Source organism: Populus euphratica, unplaced genomic scaffold (genome assembly GCF_000495115.2).
Source record: "Populus euphratica unplaced genomic scaffold, PopEup_1.0 scaffold161.1, whole genome shotgun sequence".
In the NCBI taxonomy this organism is placed as follows: domain Eukaryota; kingdom Viridiplantae; phylum Streptophyta; class Magnoliopsida; order Malpighiales; family Salicaceae; genus Populus; species Populus euphratica.
In genome coordinates this window covers 251,241-273,477 of record NW_011500046.1, presented here as the reverse complement: position 1 = coordinate 273,477, position 22,237 = coordinate 251,241, and the positions used below count along the sequence as shown (strand labels likewise).

The 22,237-nt window shown below is 34.6% G+C and overlaps 2 protein-coding genes and 1 long non-coding RNA gene across 7 annotated transcripts in view; 1 reads left to right on the top strand and 2 right to left on the bottom strand.

The window, feature by feature from the left end:
• Positions 1–957: 957 nt before the first annotated feature.
• LOC105107463 (U1 small nuclear ribonucleoprotein 70 kDa-like) overlaps positions 958–22,237 on the bottom strand; it is a 23,243-nt gene continuing 1,963 nt past the window's right edge. For 2 of the 5 annotated variants that reach the window (XM_011001386.1, XM_011001387.1), the window contains exons 3-14: positions 22,101–22,220; positions 21,736–21,743; positions 21,068–21,243; positions 19,662–19,722; positions 19,477–19,575; positions 18,784–18,878; positions 18,467–18,580; positions 18,138–18,205; positions 16,958–17,068; positions 16,312–16,540; positions 16,042–16,127; positions 15,177–15,889 (exon numbers count right to left, since the gene is read on the bottom strand). In XM_011001386.1, coding sequence (XP_010999688.1) covers positions 15,772–15,889; positions 16,042–16,127; positions 16,312–16,540; positions 16,958–17,068; positions 18,138–18,205; positions 18,467–18,580; positions 18,784–18,878; positions 19,477–19,575; positions 19,662–19,722; positions 21,068–21,243; positions 21,736–21,743; positions 22,101–22,220 — 1,285 coding nt within the window. In that variant the 3' untranslated portion in view covers positions 15,177–15,771. Of the gene's footprint in view, positions 1,029–15,176; positions 15,890–16,040; positions 16,128–16,311; positions 16,541–16,957; positions 17,069–18,137; positions 18,220–18,466; positions 18,581–18,783; positions 18,879–19,476; positions 19,576–19,661; positions 19,723–21,067; positions 21,244–21,735; positions 21,744–22,100; positions 22,221–22,237 lie in introns of those variants that run through there. The other 3 variants (XR_838884.1, XM_011001388.1, XM_011001389.1) reach the window with 3 other exon arrangements.
• LOC105107462 (uncharacterized) lies at positions 2,681–4,858 on the top strand. Its single transcript, XR_838883.1, has 2 exons — positions 2,681–3,107; positions 3,867–4,858. It is a non-coding gene; the product is annotated as an uncharacterized LOC105107462 (long non-coding RNA).
• Positions 10,605–12,514, bottom strand: LOC105107494 (disease resistance protein RPS5-like). Its single transcript, XM_011001432.1, has 3 exons — positions 10,990–12,514; positions 10,718–10,806; positions 10,605–10,682 (listed from the first exon to the last, which is right to left on the bottom strand). Exons 1-3 carry the CDS (start codon positions 12,512–12,514, stop codon positions 10,605–10,607), a joined length of 1,692 nt encoding a protein of 563 aa, XP_010999734.1.

The window sequence follows — 22,237 nt, the reverse complement described above, 5'->3', positions numbered from 1 at the left end:
GATGGATCACTATTTCTTCTCAGAAAAAAAAAAGGGGGATCATTTCTTATCCATAATTGAAGAAAACGTGTGCTGCGCTTTTTTTTTTTTTTTTTTGCGAAGGCAAAATGCATTTATCAGATCGAACATATGCAATTATCATGACAGAGAGGTTGCCGAGGAGCAATTGGGCTCGCTAATGACAGCATGGATTATCCTTGAAGAAAGCAACACGCAGCCCTGCCACCACCAACCCATACACCAGATAGCGACTGAACATTGCGTTTTTCCCTGTTTTTCATACTTAAATGTCATGAAAAAAGTTCAGTTCTGTTTTCAGTATCTTTAAGAGAGAGAATATTGAACAGAGTAATTCTAGTTGACAGGAAAGTGTTGAAGAGTTAGGGAATTCATAGACAATATTTCAAATCTTCAAAGAAAAATACATTTAGTTAAGAGAATTGAGTAATTAATGTGGTAGTCTATGAGCAAATACAAGTGTCATAGATGCTCGCATCAAGTGTTCGTTTACATCTTTCAGATGAAACAAACGATTGGAATGGAGATGGACAAACATTAAATATGCTACTTCACCAAAGTGGACCTCATTGGAAGAAACTACCAGAAACAAAGTTCTCTTTTATGGGGAATGGTTTATACAGTTACAGCATCGGAATTTTTCAAGTTCGAGCTTTCAACGTTCGAGTAGAATGATGACAATTAAAGTCAAGATGAACCTTGAATCTAACCATAAATCCCAGTTGTCCCTTTTCCAGCCCAATACAAGCGGATCTTTAAAGAATGATGTGTTACTGTTGCAATGAATGTCTTTGCAAGGGTTATGCCAGCATCACCAGCCTCGTCTTCAATGTTATATTCTTTCAGAACCACCTTTCCCAATATGCACAGATTCATCGCTAGTAATGATTAGCAAGCAAGTGTGGACATACAATTCCGGCGTCATTTCTCAAGAATCACGAGAAAACGTTTGGTTACCTGGATATAAACATCGAATAGACGGTTCCCAATACTATACAACGAATTGTCATCTGTGAAAATAATCTCAGAAAATTGAAGTTTTACAGTGTAATTCTCATTCACGAGGCAAAGTCCATAGTACGTGAGAGCGAGGGGAGAAAAACACGAGCTGTTGTGTACATATAGAGACGTGCATTGTCAGTTGATACATTGGATATAGCAGACATGTTGGCTTCAGTATAAGCATCCGCCTCTGTCATCGTCCAGGAAGCGCCTCATGCTTAGTTGTATATCATCTTGGTAGCAATAATTAGAGGTGAGTAAAAAAAATAAAAAATTAATTAAATTAAAAAAATTAGAAAAAAATAACTAAAAAAATCAAACCATATAAAAAACTAATTAAATTAATTAGAATTTTGAAAAAACCTACCAGTTCGGTTTGGTTTTAGTTTTATAAGTCTGAAACCGAAAAAACTAAACTGAACCGAAACCAAACCAAAAAAACCAAGCCGGACTAGAAAAAACCGAGCCAAAACCGATCTAAATTGAAAAAAACAAGCCAAATTGATTTGAACTAGTTTTTATTTTAAAAAACTGAATCGAAACCAGTCGGTTTAAACTGGTTTTGTTTTTTATTTTTAAATTTAATTTGGTTATTTTTCTTATAAAAACCAAACCGAACAAAAAAATAATTATCACTGCAAATAATATTACGGTAAATGTTAAAAATACGAAGAAGGATTAAGATATAGAAATATTTACTCGTATAGTAATTAACATCGAGGAACAAAAATGCAATTTAGCCAACTAAAAGAAACCAATGTTGCATTTATAGATGTTAGGCCGGAAAGATAAACTCACGTTGATTTCTTGAAGCAGAGCATGGAAAGTTTTGTTTCAGACATGAATATAAGGGAGAAAAGGAAGCCTCAGGATGCTAAATTCTTCATTAATAGCTAGGAAATAGGAGGAGAAATGGAAAAATATTTGAGCAATGATTCAAGATTCTTACGATTTAATTAGTGATGGTTCCTATCATGCTTTTCTTCTTTATATATATATATATATATATATATATATATATATTGTTCCTACTCTTTATTTTTTATATTTTAATTTATGTTATTATTATTTTTTTATTTTTTTCTTGGTTTTTTATGAATTTTTTGTTTGTTTTTAATTTATTCTTTGAATTATACTTGTCATATATATTTTTTATTTCTAATTTTATTTTTTTATTTCTAATTTATTTCTTGATTTTTTTGTTAAATTTTTATGGTTTTTAATTTTATTATTCGATCTAAGTTTATGTTTATGGTGTATTTTTTTTCAATTTAATGCTTATTGTTTTTCTTTTTTTTTAAGTTTTTTTTTCAATTTAACTCTCTAATTTAATATATTTGATTTCTCTTTTATTTATTTATTTTTATTTTTATTTCACCCTTATTTTTTTAATTTTTTTAATTTAAAATTTTTTTGTGCAACTAATTTTGTCCCCTTGTTTCATTCTTTAATGATTGAGTTGATGGGAATTTAACTTTATTTTTTTTATTATTATTATTTAAGGTGTTTATAGTCTAATAATTCAGATTATATATTTAAAAAATTAATACAAATCAATATTTTTTTTTTTTTTTTAATTTGTAATTTCATTGTTCAATATAATTTTTTTTTAATATTGATTTTATAATTTTTTTTTTACAATTATTATCCTAACTCTCATAGCAGTGAATATTTTAGCTTAAAATCTTTTTTCGCTCGACATGGTATTAATTATTTTACCACTGCTACACCCACCCCTCAATAAAATGTCGTCTCAAAACGACATCGTCGTCGCCTCACATTGCTTCTTGATTGATGCCGATTCCGCGTATCTTATATAAATCATTACTCCAAAATAAAACCCTCTAAAAGGCTCTTTGTGGCCTGAAGCCCATTCCGCGTGTCTTGATCCAAAAAGACGTCGTATCTATATTTTAAGGCCCAAAAGCCATTGACAGAAACCCATTCCTCTCCAGGTCACCATCCTCCCCTGATACTCTCTAGAGTCTAGACCCCACACTCATCTCCTGTCCCCGTGCCACCCGTGATGCTCTCTTCGCCATCAGTGCCACCGGAAGATGTTATCACCATTGTCACTGCAACTCCAGGTACTCCTTGTCTCTCTCCAACCGTTGATTTATCTTTTCCATTGAATTTGGATTCCCATGCTGTACCCTCGGGGCCTCCACTTCCCCTGTTTTATTGCCCAATCAGAACTCTACTGCCGCCCCACCTTCAGCCCTAGGTAATAGCTTAGCTCATTGTTTGGAACCGCCTCCCCGCCATCCCACCTTCAGAACCCACAACATGACCACTCGTTCCATGAACCAAATCTACAAGGTATTCTGTCACCAAACATCCCGAAACCATTGACAGGTTTAAGGCCAGACTTGTGGCTAAAGGCTACCACCAACGGCTGAGAGTTGATTACAAGGAGACCTTCAGCCCTGTCATTAAGCCAACCACCATTAGAATTGTTTTGTCAATTGCTGTGATGAATGGGGGGGGGGGGGGGGGTTGTGTCAAATGGACGTGAACAATGCTACATGGGAAACTTAGCGAGACAATTTACATCTTCTAACCACCGGGATTTAAAGATTTATCTAAACCTGATCATGCCTGTAAACTCAACAAAGCTATTTATGCTCTCAAACAGGCCCCTCGGGCATGATATTAGGCTCTGAAAAATGCTCAACTTCAATTTGGTTTTGCTAATTCAAAAGCAGACTCATCTCTGTTTGTTTATACTTATGATAGCACTATATGCTACTTTCTAGTATATGTGGAAGACCTTGTTATGACTGGCAACAAGTCCAGATTTGTGTGTTCCATTTTTGACCAACTTGGCTGGAAACTTTTCATTGAAGGATACGGGTGCACTACGTTATTTCTTAGGAGTGGAAGTCCTAACCCTTCGGGATGGCATCTTCCTTTCCCAGCATAAGTGCATCCATGATTTATTGCATAATAGAAAGATGAACGGTGCTCAAGAAGTTCGTACTCCTCTTTCCACAAGCCTACCTCTCAAGCTCCATGATGGTACTGCTTCCTTTGATAGCACTGAATACAGAAAGGGTTCTGGGAAGTCTTCAATACCTCTCCCTCACTAGACCAGGCATCTCTTTCGCTGTGAATAAGCTGTCCCAATTCATGCAAAAACCAACTCAAACCCACTCGACAACAACTAAGACGCTGCTGCACTACTTAAAGCAAATCATCTTCCATGGACTCAAGCTAACTTGCTGGCCTTTTCTGATGCTGACTGTGTAGACAACCTTGATGATCGAACCGCAACTTCAGTATACATCACCTTTGTAGGCTCCAATCCCATCTCATGGAGCTCAAAGAGACGACATGCCACTACACGATCATCAACTGAAGCTGAGTACAGGGCCCCTGCTACTGCAGCCTCTGAAACGATGCGGATACATTCCTTTCTCCAGTAACTACACTTCAAGCTCCGCTCCCCTTCGCTATCTGGTTCAAATGGGCACTCTTCAAGTCAGGCATGTGCACACTCCAGACCAGCTGGCTGATTTAATGACGAAGCCTCTTTCACGGCAACGAACAGAACTCCCCAGAGGCAAAATTGCCCTTGCTGATGACAGCTCAATTTTGAGGGGGTCTATCAAAGCAAATTACCCTTCAGCAAACTCACCAGAATCCTAGCCTACAATCATGCAGATTCTTACTAAAACTAGTACCACTGATTACCATAATGTGCGTAGCAGAATTCTAGCCAACAAATTTGTATTCTTCTATTTTTAGCATACTGTAATTCCTTCATTTGTGTATACAATCAGTATATATTAGACATCAAATCATAGTAATAAAATTGAGGAGAATTTCCATTGAAACACACTCTCTGCATCTTCAATACACGCTCCCTCGAGAACATTCAACTGGACTTGAGCTTTCCCAAGTGAAGTTATAAGAAAGATATATAAAGACAACCGATGACAAAACTTCAAAATATCTCTCATCTATGAAGTTATTGAATTAGGATTTGTTTTTTTCTTTTTTCTTTTTTCTTGAAACTTTTGAAACATGAAATCTTTGGGTTGGAGCAGAACTTCAAGCTGAAAAAGAAATGTTGTGAAAATAGACGTACACGTTCTTGTTTCTTTCCAGAAGCCATTGAGGAACAGATCCAGTGAGCTTGTTTCCTGTCAAGCACGTTGACAATTTAAAAATGAAAAATATCATACTACTCAGAAGCTTACTTCCAAGAAATATATGAAAGAAATAAAAATGTTTACCACATCAACTTACAGGAAATCTATTTTTGCCGGTACAAATGACGTCAGACTTTATCCGGTGAGGTTATTGAAGCTGAGATCTCTACATTGTACAAAATGAAAGTCCTTAAGAGGAGAAAAGAGAAATAATTAAATAAGAAAAAAGGGAACTATGTGGTGCAGATTTAGGATTCTCAAAAGAGAAGCACAGCAGCTCATGTTTTATCTTTTTGGGCTGAGATCAACTGAAGATATCAGTTTTCTAGTTCTTCACTAGGCATTTTGTCACGACCCGAATTCCGGATTCATGACCGGCACATAGGTAAGGTTCCCCTTCAAGGTTCTATACCTATACGAACTCAAACTTACACCCAAACTTATCCTAACTCAATCAGAGTTCAACGCAGCATTAATAACAAAATCAACTTCATAATATAATTGAATTGTCTTAATACAAGAGTTAATATAATTTCATAGTTTTGGAGCACTAATTAAATATAAAGGAAAATGCACGGATTACAACCAAAAGAGCAGGTTCTGAAGGTCCAACAAAAATGACCTGCTATCAAGCTATAAGCCTGAAAATGATAAATAATGAAAGTGTGAGTTCAACAACTCAGTGAGTAGATAACGTTCAATATACACACACGAGATAATACAATAATGAGAAATATATATACAAGTATGAATTTAGGTTCTTATAAAAAGGTTTCTCAAATACGCCATAACAAGAATGTCATATGGTAAAATTGTCAAAAAATCAAAATGCAATGAGCATAAATCTAATCCATAATAAAACAAATAATAAAATTGGTAATACTTCACTAACTAACCCTCAATTATTCATCAAACACATCTGCAAAAGCTAATATTACAGCTAGGGACTAATCTGTAATTTATTATATTTTTAAGGGTCAAATTGTAACTTAATCCATTTGGAGGACCAAACTAAACTTATCATAAATCCATGAATATACTGAAATTCTGACCATAACCAATCCTCATTTCTGTCCAGATCATCTCATTATACTCCAGGGACCATTCTGGAATTTTATCAAATTTTTAGGGTTAAATGGTAATTTTTGTCAAATTGAAGGACCAAATTGAAAGTGTTAAAATTTCATAACTATACAGGAATTCTGCCCATAATTTATCTTTTATTCTGTTCAGAATCTCGGAATATGCCCCAGGGACCAATCTGTAAATTTTCTAAATTTTGGGGACTAAACTGTAATTTCCACAAATTGAAGGACCAAAATGAATTTTCGTCATCTTCAACCTCCAACCTAGAATTTCAACAGAAACCCACTGTTGTTTCCTTATTTCTAACATAATTTCACCATCCAAACAAAATCATAACTCAAAATCATCATCTTTCAATTCAACCTCTCAAAACCCCCCAAATAATCCATTACCCATAACAATCAATCCATAAAATTCAATTAATTCATCAATCAAACCCAAAACACAAATTTTCAAAACCCTAACATTTATCAAAACCAAAATTAAAACTTAATCAACACATATTTATATATAATTTTACCTTTAAACTTATTTCCTTCAACTCCTTTCTATTTTTCTTCTAATTTCCCTCTTTTCTCTTCTTCTTCTTTCTCCCTTCTCTCTCCTGCCGATTCTCTCTCAAATTTCAGCTCACTTATTTTGTTTTTTTTTTACTTTCTATTTATATTTATCAAGTTTTGTTGAATTACTACACTACCCCTCATTCATTTATACCTACACTTTAAGCCACCAAGAGCTTTATTGTATTTTCCTACTTATTTATTCAAAACATTACACATTTGTTCTATAGTAAAAAGAGTGTTTCCATAGCTCTTAATTGTACTTCCAAATGAAAGCTTAAAGACAGTCAAATCATTTTCTAAGAAAAAATTGAGCTAGTGATTCAAACAGAAAATCTTTTTGTCAAGTATTTATATCCATGCCATCAACAAATTAAAGGACAAGACCATTAGCAGAAAAGGACATAAGACTAGAAGAACTCCAACTCACAATGTTTTTATGGGTTCCATATTACTAAGAGGTGGAAAGGAAGACCCTCTTCCTGTTAAGTCACTGATCCTCCTACAAGTATAATAAAACATAAAATCATGTTGTCATAAACGCAATATATAGACATAAAAACAACATTCAGATATCCTGATTGCTTACAAATCTTAGTGTGGTCAAGGAAGCAATGCTAGGAGGTAAATGTCACAACCCGATTCTCGGATGCATAATTGACATATAGACAATGTTTCCCTCTAGAGTTTCATACCTATACAAACTCAAACTCACATACAAACTTATTATTTACATAACTTAATTAGAGTTCAACAAAACAGTAATAATAAAACTAACTTCATAATATGATTTGATTATCTTAATACAAGAGTTAATACAAATTCAAAATTGTGAAGCACTAACTAGACATAAAAGAAAAGTATTAATTATAACCAAAAGAGCAGGTTCTAAAGGTCCAATAAAAGTAACCAACTAATAAGATATAAGCCTGAAAAAAAAATAAGAAGGTGAGTTCAACTATTTAGTGGATAGATAACGTTCAATATACATATACGAGGTAATACAACAATGAGGAATTTATATACAAATATGACTTTAGGTTCTTATAGCAAAGTTTCTCAAATAAGTCATAACAAGAATATTATAAGAGAAAACTCGTCAGAAAATCAAAATGTAATGAGCATGAGGCCCCATAGTGTGGGATGATCAGTCCACATAGGTTGATAACTACCTTGACCAACTACTGTTTCAGATATAATGTGCACAAATTTCAACATTGCCTTGTCAGCATAAGTATTCTTGCTAACTTCCTATAGGTTTATATCTTAATCAAACAAACAAATTCATATCTTAAAACTCAACTCATGACAACAATAAAATAAGAAGTTATTGATTTAGAAGTTAATTCAAAGTATATATTAGCTTATATCAAAAATTCATATTCAACAATTGATCATATTTTATCATAACAAAGAGTAATAATCAATATATATATTATCAAGAAGCATGGTCCAATTCATATTAACAACTCAAATATTTATATCATTTCCCATGCATATGAAAAATTATTCACTCACCTAACTCAAAAGTAGACAAAATTTGAAAGAAAATACCGGAGAAAATCTTAATAATACCCCACATGTAGAATATCAGGATTATTTGAATACATAACAAGACGTACTAAAAAATGACTCGAAAAGAACTTACAACCTATTTAATACACTTAAATAAGGGTCTAATTCATAACTTTATATGTTTATGAACCAAACTAGTCATTTTTCACAAAAACTCAAAAATTAAATGGTTTTCCCTAAATTTAATTCAAAAGAAAACAAATCATAAAACTTGAAGTAAATTCACCAAATAACCCTAAATTATTCAACAAATCAATCTAAAAAGACTAATATTATAGCTAGGGACCAATTTAAAATTTTATCATATTTTAGTGCACAAATTGTAATTTTATCAAATTAGAGGACCAAACTAAAAATGTCATAAATTCATGACTATACTGAAATTTTGCCCATAATTCATCCTCAATTCTGTCCAGAATCTAGAATTATGCTCCAGGGACAAATATGAAATTTTATCAGATTTGTATGGGTCAAATTGTAATTTTATCAAATTAGAGAACTAAACTGAAATGTCATAAATTCATAACTATTATAGAATTTTTTTCATAATTCATCCTCAATTTTATCAAGAATCTAGAATTATGCTCCAAGGACAAATATAGAATTTTATCAAATTTGCAAGGGTCAAATTGGACTAAACTGAAATGTCATAAATTCATAACTATACTGGAATTTCTCCATAACTCATCCTCAATTCTGTCCAGAATCTCAAATTATGTTCCAGGAATCAATCTGTAATTTTTCTAATGTTCAGGGACTAAACTATAATTTTCATAAATTGAGGGACCAAACTGAAATTTCATCATCTTTAACCTCAAACCCATATTTTTCTACATATCACCTACTGATTTACTAAAATCGCTAACTTAAATTCATTATGTAAACAAATCATAAATTAAAATCATCATCCTTATTTAAAATCTTCGAAAGTGAACTAAATAACTCATTATTTATAACAATTAACCTATAATATTCAAATCAATTCATCAATCAAACCTAGAATAAAATTTTCAAAACCCTAATTTTCAACTAAATAGAAAATAAAAGCTAAATAACATAATTATACATAACCAAAGTGTAAATCTTAAATACATCTGCTAAATAACCCAGTTTGAGCATGATCCAACAGTCGGTTGAAATAACCTATCTCATTTATTTTAAATACATCTGCTAAATTATCCACGTAGAACATATCCTGGTTATGATAACCTATACTTGATTGCTCATAATCAACTGTACTCGCAAGCACGACTATGTCAAGATGTCTTGGCCATTTTCAAGCAACGAAAGACCAGTTGGCATCTTCTTCAGCTTCTGACAATTTATTACTTTCATTTCTTTTAGGGAATCGCAAATCAGTTTTGCACTGCAAATGCGTTTCAGTTCTGGTAAGTCAAACAAGCTCAGAATTCTTAACTTTGGGAGTTTGAATTCGCTGCTACTGCTTTCTTCACCCGTAACCCCTTCTTCATCTGATCTTGTTCCACCTATTATCTCCTCCATTTTATCACAATTATAAATTGCAATATTTTCTAAGTTTGCGAGGTGTGGTAGCAAGACAAGAGGGAACAACTTCTTCATACTTGTACATCCATAACAATAGAACTCTTTAAGACCAGAAAATATACCATTATAAGATGGCAATGGTAGTGGAGCAGAGCAGAACCATGAAGATGAAACCAAGCTCTCCATGCTATTGCAATTCCATATCCTGATGACCTCCACTTCAGTTGCATACTTTATTAGAGAGGAAACATCACATAAACTTCTTGCATCGTCATAATTATCAATGATCAATTTTTGAATGTCCTTTGGGAACATGACCTGAAAACCTTCGTCTCTGTTGATACTCAAGTTACCCAAAACAATTGTTTTACTTCTGCCACAATGATGATAGTTATCCAGTAGTCCTACACGAATTTGGTATGTGCTTAGTGATTGGGTCTCATCTCGAGATCTAAGATACTCCAAGTAGTCAGAATGACCTTCAAAATGGCATTTCAAACTTTCCAACTTCCTCAAGCATCCTACTTCCTTTCCCTTAACTGTTATCGGAGCATATCTTCCATCAATTAGCTCTTCCTCTAGTACAAAGACTTGCAGGTGAGAGAGTTTACGTAGCAACTCACTAGGAAACTCCTTTTCACCACATCCATTCATTCTAAGATACCTCAGGTTGCATATACATTCCATGCCTTGAGGCATCTTTTCAAGTGCCCAAGTACCAGAGAGATCTAACCTCTTCAGTTCCCAGAGCTTTTTCAATGATGGTACATGCCTTAACTTCCTACATTTTATGAGCAATAATGCAGTGAGACTCACCAATTCAGAGACAGAATCAGGCAGTTTTGTGATATTTGTATAAGACAGATCAAGAACATTGAGCCCATGCAATTTCTCAAAAAATGAATCTGCAATAAATTGCAACTTTGAATTTTTGCGTAAGAGTAGAATTGAAAGACTGGGACACCTTGGTGAATGACAAGAAAGAATTTCTTTAATTTGGTTATGCATCAAGGAAACTCTTGTCAAATTCTCTGTCCACCCCTTTGCATCCGGCAATTCTTTTAATTGTGAATCTGCTTTAAACATGCCTTGAGAGTTCTCTTGTTGTATTTGGATCGCCATGTCCCTAATCAAGCCATTCATCTTGACACATCTACAATCATCGAACATTTTCTTAGCACTTTCCAATAGGCAGACATCTTCAAGTTTATTAAGCATCGAGTGGCCTTTGTTAAATTCTGCCTCCCTGCTATTCAACTCTTCTATCACTCCATTGTCAATCAAATAAGCTATCAAATCTTCTCTAGGGATCTCAAAGTCTTTCGGGAATAATGCACAGTACAAGAAACATTGTTGCATTGCTGAATCACTCAGATGGTTGTAACTAAATCTCAATCTGTGGAATACGTCAGGTTCCATATCATCTTTTCTAACTTTTGATTCTTCCAATTCCTCCAATGCATTCTTCCACTCACATATGTCAACCACTTCCCTCATGGTTCTCGCCATTGTTATAATTCCTAGAGGCAAACCAGCACATTCTCTTGCAATATCTACTGCTATTCGTTCCACTCCAGGAGAAAGTGCTCTGTCATGTCCAAGTTTCTCCATGAACAAAGTCCAAGCTTCTGTCTTTGAAAGTGGCTTCACCTTGATTTTATGTTTGATATCCATTTGTTGACAAACCCTTTTTGATCGTGTTGTTATAATCAACTTGCAACCTTTCACTGGGACAGGAATTCCCACTTTGTGTAGCTCAAAAGTGTTCCACAAATCATCTAAAATGAGAATCCATTTTTGTTTCTTCCTTAGCTCTTTCGATAATTTGACAGCTCTATGCAGTTCTTCATCGTCACTTGAAAGATTGAAGCTAAGACATTTAGCAATAAGAGTTTGCAATCTTTTAATACTGAAATCTTGAGACACAGTCATCCAGTAAACACAATGAGAAATGTCTTGTCTTTCTAGAAACTCATTATGGATACGTTGCAGCATTGTCGTTTTACCGACTCCTCCCATTCCATAAATACCAATGGTTGAGACTTCATCATCCAGTAACCAAGACCATATCACATTCATATTCTCTTCAAATGCTTGACCCACTAGCTTTGTAGAGCTAGTAGGTAATGGATCTCCTGTAGTCTCGTTTGTGTTGCCTGTAAGCCCTCCAGAAGAGCTAGCTCCTCCACCAGGCTGCACTACTCCTCCAGTCCCATTCTCTATATCATCCTCCATTAACATTTCATTGATCTCAACCCAACTTAATTCAAGTGCTTGACCCATTGTATCTGGTGATTGTGTCCTTCCTGCATCTTCTGCCAAATTTTCGACTTCATTGTTTTGTTCTTGTGGAGTGGTTAAAATGGCATTATCATTAACATTGCTTGAACTTGCTATGCTTTTATGTCTTTTTTTGCCACCATGCATAGCTAGAAAAGCTGCTTCTTGAACTTGTTTAGGCACTTGTCCACATATTGCAACACCATGCCCTTTCTCTCCTGATAAATGCCATTTGATCCTTGAAATGGAAGTATCGTTAGGAAATTGACGCCCGCAATACATACACTTCATCTTCTCAACATGATGCCAAAATGGATCATTTGACTGAACCATTTTGCCCTATATATAAAAACAAAGTCAAAATATTGAATAAAAATTAATGGAAGTTACGTCAATTGGAAAAAGGAAAGGTTGAAACTAGAATAAATAAAAAGAAAAAACAATGAATTTGGTATGAACTCCACAAGGCATGGATTATAAAAACAAAGATAAATTTATTTATATTTGGAAACCATTGATGATCCTAACTCCAAAGTTTCTCAATAAAAGTTCTACAACACCTTATTAAAACACCAAACTTACACAGTTCAAGTCTATAGAAAAAGGATTCAAACAAAAGTTGCATGCCAAAAACGATAACAGCAACAAAATGAAGAAGATGAAGTATAAATACTTTACCAGGATTCAAAAGAATCTGAAACTAATTGCTGAGTGAGTTAACGTGTGGACGCACCTCAATGTTGAAATTCTGGGAAAGCTGATCTGAAAATGTAAGCACAAGAATATGAGAAAGAGTAGTCAAACTAGTCATCTATCAACCTGACAAGAGGCACTCAACAGACAGAAACCAAGAGAGCAGCTGTTTTTAAGATAAGTAGTTGAAGTTGATAGCTAAATGAACAATTATTAAGAACAAAGCTATAATATGAGTTGAGTTCAATTATTGATTAAGCAACTAAGTTGTACCTGATCAATCAAGAGTCCTACTCACAAACTCTACAACCAGATGGGCAATTCTATTTGGAAGAGCCAAAACAACTAGATGTAGAAACAAAATTAGTGGTAGAAAAACAAGGAAAGAAAGTAGGATTTACCTTGCAAGCAAGCAAGAAAGATGGTTGAACTCCAGATGAGATGATTCGATTCATCAGAAACAGGAAGCACAGATCATCAGAAAGGTTTAAGAAATTTGGTAAGTGAAATTAGGAAGTCATTGGTATACTGAGAGAGATCAAGCAGAAGACAAAGTCAATGTTGCAGTAGCTAGCTACAGTGATAGTAATATGGTCAGATCAACGATAATTAATTATTGTATTGTTTAATAAGAAGGAAGGAACAGCTTTCCTACCAAAGATTATATTATAAGATATAGCAAGTTGCTCTTAACCTTTAATTATTGACAAAGTCAGTGTTGCAGTAGCTAGCTGCAGTGCTGCATTTTGATTTCACTTTTGAATTTCTCAAGTCATTCACATCGAATGCAATTCTAATCTATTAAAGGGGTACATATAGTCATTGCTTTCATTTTCGAATCTGTCTTTATAATGTTAAACAAGAAAATGGCAAATATGCAAGTGCTGCATTTTGCTTTTAAAGACCGTCAGTAGCATTTGAAAATTAAGAGGCCATGATCAGGAGATGACAAAAGGAAGAGAGAGCATCACTGACTACACAATTACAAGAAGCAGCAACCATATTAGTCAAATAGAAACATTTTGATCTGATTCGTCTTAATATCAGATTTAACTACAATCTTTCATAATTAAAAAAACAAAACAAGTTATACAAGGAAATGACAAATATAAAATCAGATCTGATACTTGATCTCAATACTGTTATAAGAGGGCAGGACTAATGCTCAATTGCTACTGATTCCTAGTTAGTAAAACCTGCACTGGATGGTCTTGTGATATTTGTTCCTGAAAGATCCAGGAAGACATTGCAAAGGTTCCTTTTACGGGACATCAGTTTTATATTCATAGTCCATGCAATTGCCATTGTACGTTCATTCTAGGAGTTCCTTTAGGCGATCAACAATTTCTCTTAGCTTTTTCCACTATATTCCCTTATTTACAATTCTATAGACATGGAGGAGATCATGATGGCGATTGGATATTCTTTGACTATGCTATTGAGTGGAACTTGTGGACCAGGATTGAACACGCAGCTGTTTTCAAGGATGAAGTAAATGTTGTAACTGGAGATGCAAGAATTGGAATATTGAATCTGCTAGATTCTCAACCTTGTGTAAGAATGCTAGAAGTACATGGAGGCGATCAAGCCCCTGTTCCTGGATTCATTGAATTTAGTTGCTTTAGATGAACAAGTTTCCGTGGTTCATTTGCAAAACTCCACGTTAAGGGTTATGTGCTCTACCTCTTGAGGATGGAATGGGTGAAGGTGAACGGCTTAGGAAATCCCTGAGTCTAATGAATTAATGAAGATAGAAATACATTGGGACTATTCACTCCTCTGCAAATTATTTCAAGATAGTATATATGAAACGACATTTACTAATTAGATTTTACTGAACTAACTCTCAGAAGACGGCTGGCCTCCTCAGGTTCTATCCACGAGTTTGTGGAATCAGAACATTATGATCCGTTTCAAGACATGCTATAGGTTTAAGAATTTTGGTGAGGGAAGTTAGGAAATCAATGGTATACTGAGAGATCTCTCTCTTAGTGGAAGCAACTTCATAAAAGTGCAATGTGCAAGCAACTGTGTCAAATTAAAATTTGGTGAGGGAAATTAGGAAATCAAGGGATACTGAGAGATCTCTCTCTTAGAGGAAGCAACTTTATCAAATAAGAAATTAGGAAATCAATGGTACACTGAGAGAGATCTCTCTTAGTGGAAGACTATTTATTAAAGTCGTTGCAATTAGCAAGCATCTTTATGTTTTTTCACTCTAAAGAAATAAAACAGAGGTGCAAATCCCTTGTGCTTTCTTTGTCCTGTATGCAATGATTACTCTCATGGAAACCACCATGCAAACTTCATGTCACTTTCTGCTTTATTTATTCACACTAACTATTCAACGAGTTCACATTACACAGCTTTAAATCCTTAAGTCTAATGAATTAATGAAGATACAAACTCCAAAGAAAATCACTTGGCCAGTAATAACATAATTCAGTACTCGGGTCAGCAGCTAGCATGGATAAAACTATCTCCTTCCTTGTTTGAGAGGGCTCTGACGTTGCTTCCCATCTGGCACACTGTAACTTGCAGATCCGTTTGGCTTTTGCACTTGCACCAAGATGAAATCTTTAATCTAACAGAATTGATACTGGAAGATGTAGTCTCTGTGTGATCTCTCGTTTTCCTTGTAGTTTTTTGTATTTCAACACATGAATTCTAGCTAGTTGGTTTAACAGACCCTGACTATGCTGTTACTCTCTGCTTTTGGCAAAGAAGTGACCTCATCAGCTTGTGATGAATTTCATATTAAATATCTGGATCTCGTGATGTCTTCAAGCAAAGTGTCCCAAGTAGTCAGGAGAACATGGATACAAATTCGATCAATCTGGTCTACTGAAATTAATTTTGCTAATAAGAAATTGCAGAGAGATGCTTTCCTTTAGTCATTAGCTTTGCTTGGAATGGAAGAAATGCCAGACTTCCCAATATTCGAAGTTCCAGTACTTCTGTTTTGGTTGCTCAAATACTCTGGTACGGATATAGTCAAATCGATTTTTTATAAACGAAAAAGAAAAGAGATTAACTTCAATTCTTTGATTTATTTAAGAAATAAAACCATTACAAACCAAATATTATTCCTGCATACATCAAATTGTTACACAACTGTTTTTAGATACACAAGAAGCCATAGCTAACTTGGAGATAGAAAGCGCGCCCTAGCAAGTGTGAATTCTTTTCCATCTATCCAAACACCAGTTTGTGACCATTGCACATCCTCCCAGTCAAGACTCTCCTCCAATACCTGTTCAAAATCACAGATGTTGCGGTCAGCCTAGAAGGATAAAAAAAACTGAAGAAAAACGTAACTACAAGCTGACAATATGAATTTCTTCTGCAGTCTCCTTATTTGACTTCGTGAAAATATGCCAAACTTTAACATCTAAATATGAAGAGATGTTTCAAGGAAAGAAATTGAAATGAAGTACCTCAACATGTTCCAGGGGCAATGGGATCCCAACTGACTGCATGACCTTCTGCAGTAGTGGTTTCTTACAGCGAGACCACCGGAATACATCAATAAGAACATTATCAGAGTCGTGTTTCTCACCGTTTGAGGAATGTGGGTGGTGATTATGGAACTTGTATGTCTCTTCATGCACCTGAGAAGCCCGTGTCACTTTCACCATTTTCTCTCCTGTAAAACAGAGCTCGTACCTTCACATAAGAAATAAAAAATTCAGAATCAGAACATCACTAAGAATTCACCACGTGAACTTCATGATTTCAATACCTCAGACTCGCACAAAAAAATGTTGGTTTACTAAATATTTTAAATACAAAAACCAATATAATTTTGTTTTCTATGCATGGGCAAGCGACAAAACAAATAATGCTTGAAATTACAGAAGTCATCATCAAGAACTTCTGTGGCAACTTTCAGCTAGTTATGAAAATCATACAATACAGAAGCTAAAGCAATTTTACTGTAAGACAAAAAAACAAGTTATAGGAAGAAATGAAAATCATACACAGAAGCTAAAACAATTTTACTATAAGACAAAAAAATGTGCCTCCAAAACCTACGTGCGGTATCAAGCTAGAAAGCACAAAAAGAAGAAGAGGAGGGAGTACCTGCATGAATGTGTTTCTAAATATAGAACTTCTCCCTTTTTCAAACGTGCAGAAGTATATTGAGGCTTTTTCAGACCCTTGTCAGCAACAATACTAATGCTGTATTTTATCCTGATACATTATGCAGGCATAAAAATTGAAATATTCAACATTTTACTAACATACAAGTCAAGAAATACGAGAGAGTTAATAGACAACAGCAGCGACAAGAAAATTGGAAAATTGCAAACACCTTGCAAGGCAATGAAAATTAGTGTCCACATAGATAACAAAAAGGATAAACACTTAATGATGTCATGGGAACATTCTAAACTCCAGTAAACTGTCATGTAAACATTCCAAACTTGAGATAAGCATGTCTATTGGTAGGAAACTGTGGAGAGTTGATCGAATGAAATATTAGAACAGCTATATAAAACCAAGATCTAGGGTTAGGGCACACATAGTAAACTAATGGCACAACAGTTGTAGAAATTAATAGGGGATATCTGTTATGTGTTGCTAAGAAAAAAACTTAAAAAGCCTTTAAAAACTTGGTAGCTATTAGTTTTCATAAACCAGAAAAATCCCATACAGAAAACAACAATAATTCCCAAGAAGGCTATCACCTTCAAAACAATAAGATGAAACAATTGATGCCACAGCAAAGATAACGGAATTTGTTTGGGTGGATATGAAATAAACTCGCTATGAGATCTAAGTTGAGAGTTGTTCTATATATAAATGTTCAAGCCCTTCTTTTCCTTTTCTGTTTCCTCTACACTTGACCAGAAAACAGAATTAAATCCAAACACAAATACCAATGACCTATTTTACACACAGCTATATGATAAAAGATCTAAATTTTCATGTGAAGAAAAACTTGTTACATCACCGAGTTGAAATAGGTCATCATCATCTCTTTATTGCAGCCTTAGGTGCATTAAAAGCAAGATCCACAGGTCAACGACTACTAGCACAATAGACAAACATATGCATTTGAACACACATGCAGTTGATATTTTCATTAATAACCACATGATACAGATATCACTATTAATAAAACACAGCAAGTTTCTTCCAAACCATTTTGGATGATGGCAAAATTAACTTCTACTTTCCATAAGACAAAAATCTCCAAGTCCATACAGATCTGAAAAATTGCAGCATATCATAGTTATCAAAAAGATCTAGAATCTACCACGGCTCATTGCAAAGGTTGTACTGTATTGTAACTTCACGTACAAATCTCTGTTGCCGCAATGCATTCTGAAAGAGAAAAGCTGTCATAATGTGAGTAGATCCAAATAACAGAAAAGTGCTTGGTCACAGAAATATTTTAGTTCTTTTTATTAGTAGCTCAAACATGCAATTATCATTAAAATAAGCAAAATCATAAAGAGTAAAACATTTGCTAAGAGCTCTACCTCAGATGACATTTCTACTAATTGATATAGGAACAGTATACAGAGAAGTAAAGAGTGAGAACATAAACTCAAAGGATTATGGAAGAAAATGGCAATGTCATACCGAAGCTGCAGCACGGGTAGTCATTGTCCGCTCAACAGCCACAGGAGCAAGAGTAGGTTCCACTGCTGATGTATGCGTAAGACAGGGCTCAAGATAGATGGTTCCACCTCCTTTCTGAAATAAACAATAAATTAGAAATAACCATGATTGAAGGCATTTCACGACTAGGATTTTGTAGGATAAAACAAGCAGCAAGCAATATTCTTGAAGATGGTAATAGCAATGCCACTATGACCCTCTCAGACATTTCTGAAGGTTCTCAATGAATTGCAGAAAAATGGTGACTAAAACTACAATTGTGAAATTTTTTCCACCACCTTCACGATGCAGCAACGCTCAACATGGTAGCTACAACCAATTCCAGCTCCCCAGGCACGTGAACGAACATTATTTCTCAGCATAGAAATGTAGCCTAATGCACATATCAAAGTGAGTGTTAAAATTCCACACAAGTAAAGCATGGATGATAAGGACACACATGCAGAAAGGCAACACTAGCAAGAAAAGTTTAACCACGTACGTCATTTAAGTTTCTCATATAGCTATATACTATTATAAGAAGTATTGTCATCTTGACAATTGACAAAAGAGCACAGTTCAAGTATGTTGGGTTTTTTAAGAGCTCTAGTTATCTTGTTTGGAATGCATCTTTGCATCCTTGTCATTCACTTATGCAAATATGAATATGGCTTATGCATGATTTTGATGTCAGCAAAATCCATTATACAAGGCCAATCTCAGACACAATTACAAAGTTGACTAGGCTTCAACCAAAACCCAAACTACTCAGACCATCTAAGTGATATCATTATTTTCACAAACTTCCAACATAAGAACTTCAAGAAACAACACAAATTTCATTCTGAAGTAAGATGTAAGACATACAAGTTCAAATGGATAGCTGTATCCAGATTTGTAACATTTACATGAATTATTTGACTGCATGATCATGATGTGAATGTGTTTAGAAATGGCATCATCATAAAGAAGGCGAGATAGAAGGGGCTTACTATCTTGTGGAGGCAACACTCTGACAGTAGCACATAACTCTTGGATGGCAGGTGGAGGAGGAGAAGCAGTGGGACGGAAGTAGCCTGTATGCATGAGAACTGCAACAAAATTGCAACATCAATATTGTTCAGTTCACATATAAACAAATTCTACAATTAGTACTGTTCATCATATCACAGCATACCAGCGACAAGATCAGAGTCATTTGTGTATATATCTGTCCCCCATAATTGTCCACCTCTTACCTGCACTTAATAAACTTAAAGACCTAAGGATGGGCATACTTATCTAATAGCCAATACCCAAACATGAAGGCATCAAACTATGGAGAGCAGAAATCCTGTAATATTAGAGATGTCAAATAATTGCTCTTATAGAGGCCTCTTCTCTTCTAATGAAAGTTGACCATCTGACAATTCACAGTAAAAATTTGTACACATCAGAACATAAAAGGCACCCACATAACATACAACAGATCTACCAACAAATTGACCTTAAAATTTAAGAATAGCTGTATCTTTCAAAAATTCGGTTTGCAGACACGACACACATAAACATATAGAAGGAACTGAACCCCACACAACCGATCTCATCATTCAATTCTAAACCTCCCAAAACTTTCGGATAAAGGCTAGTTAAATTCACGTAACCAATCTAATAAAAATCGGACTCTATGAAGAAACCCTTAATCAAACAATGTAAAAAGGTTTGAAACTTTTTAAGGAAGCTAATGGAAATTCCATAGGTTGTTAGAACCTTACTATTCACAATTCAAATACTTTGATTCATTGAATATTACAAGCAACTCAAACAATAAATTAAAATTAGTAAGCATAATTTAGAACAGATAATAAGAGTCAGAATGTTGAGGCTAGAGTTCACAGACAACAAACCTTTGGTAAATCTTTCTGTTTGAAACTTAAACCAATTATAAATTAAATTTTCATAATAGAAGGGGAAGTGACAGCAGCAATTTTCATATTGGAAGGATTATTACTTTTTTATTAAAGCCATGAGATCTGGTAGTTTAAGTAGTTAGATGATAGCTTTAGAAGTATTATAACTTCCTGTGTCACAAGAATCATCACGAAATAGCAATATGTTGAATTTTTTCGAACTTCTAAACTTCTGAGCCTTTGAATGACTTGGAACTAATAAATTAAATGAACTGATACATTTTAGGTTTAACAACTTAGCATTTTTTATTTGTTTTGGAAGCATGCAGTATGTAATCATCCTTCAATAATACTGGCAATTAAAAGTTCTGACCCCAATGCATCCTTAGAATTTCCCACGAGCTCCCACACAAGAGACAATCAATATCTTGTGGTAAGATAGAAAGGCATGGTCAAACAAAAATCAGATGACGTAATGGGGAGTCCACAGCTCAAAGAGAATATCACTAAGTATACCCTCACCTCTGACCCCCTTAGCATTTGTGCAAGCCCCATGGAGCCAAGAGACATACAATTCCAAGATAGTTTAAGAACACATTAAAAAGGAAAGAAATAAAGACACATGAGAGAAGAAATAAATTATATGATGAAAACAAGCAAAAGCATCAACTATTACATACAGCAGCAAGCTTACTTGGCGATTTGTAGCAGTAATATGTTCTGCTGGTATTCGAATTTCAAGAGTGGGTCCCTTGTGGTTGTTTTCACCATGTTTATCAGATTGAGATGCTTCATACTCCATCCATAACTTTATCAGCTCTTGCATGCATTCACTAACTTTATAAATGACAGAGGGTACCTCAGATTTGCCTGGAGCACCAGAAGGTAAATTCAATAGCCATATAAAGGAAATCAAGTAACTTGTGAACTTTGATGTTATCAAGTTATTTTTTGTATCATCCATCAGTAAGCACCAATATGTTTACTAATAGAAGTAATTTATGACACCGAGACCACGAGTTGTTGACACAAGCTGCACATTTGTTGTGACAAAGAAACCTAAAAAGGCCCAGAAACTACCAATTAATAGAAGCTTGAGAATAAATTATACAGCACAAAGAAGAAAAGAAAGGGAAATGGGAAATATGAAAGCTAACACCTCATTCTGGCATATCCAATGCATTAGGAGAGTGGAAAAGGAAAGAAGTAAAAAAAAAAAATCCAATTAAGCAGTGATAGCTAATGATTTCAGCATTCCAATCAGTACTCTGAAGGAGATCCCGTCATCCAACTCCCCTGCAACCCATTAGCCATAGTGCACGAATAAATTTCCAGCTTCGTAAAATGGAAATGACAGCTTACCTTGGCATCTGCAAGATGTAAAGGAACTTGGTTATGATGAATTTAGACTATAGTTTACTATTGAATTATTAAAGTGGAATGATGCTCAATTTAACCAATCTAAGAGAACCAACATACTAAAGAATAGATGACAATGACAAATTTGGTTAAAGGTTTCAACAACAATAAGAGTAATTTTATCTTTAGAAACTATCATTGTAGGATAAATCTCTGGACACACTTAGCTCCAATAATAGCAGTTTCCACATTCATATCAAATATTTTAAAGCAAGTTTCCACATGGCAACTGTCAATAATCCAAAATCAATCATATGGATAACATACTTCCAATTAAAACAGCAATTAAGAAGAATTGAAGAACATACCCCTCACAGTCCTGAGTATGGGACCTAAAACAGGGTTCACAATTTGCCACTTGGGGGCTGCCCCTAGGCCAAAGCATCCTCTTGCGCTGCTGGACTCCATAGTTAAAAACTCCTCTTTCCCTTTCAGTTGCGATTTC

Bases quoted from the DNA above. Each gene is read 5' to 3' on its own strand.
- LOC105107494 (XM_011001432.1), bottom strand. From the start codon at position 12,514: ATGGTTCAGTCAAATGATCCATTTTGGCATCATGTTGAGAAGATGAAG. The intron at 10,807-10,989 runs GCATGTTTAAAG...AATTTATTGCAG, and splicing joins ACAACAAGAGAACTCTCAAG to ATTCATTTTTTGAGAAATTG. The intron at 10,683-10,717 runs GTGAGTCTCACT...CATAAAATGTAG, and splicing joins CTGATTCTGTCTCTGAATTG to GAAGTTAAGGCATGTACCAT.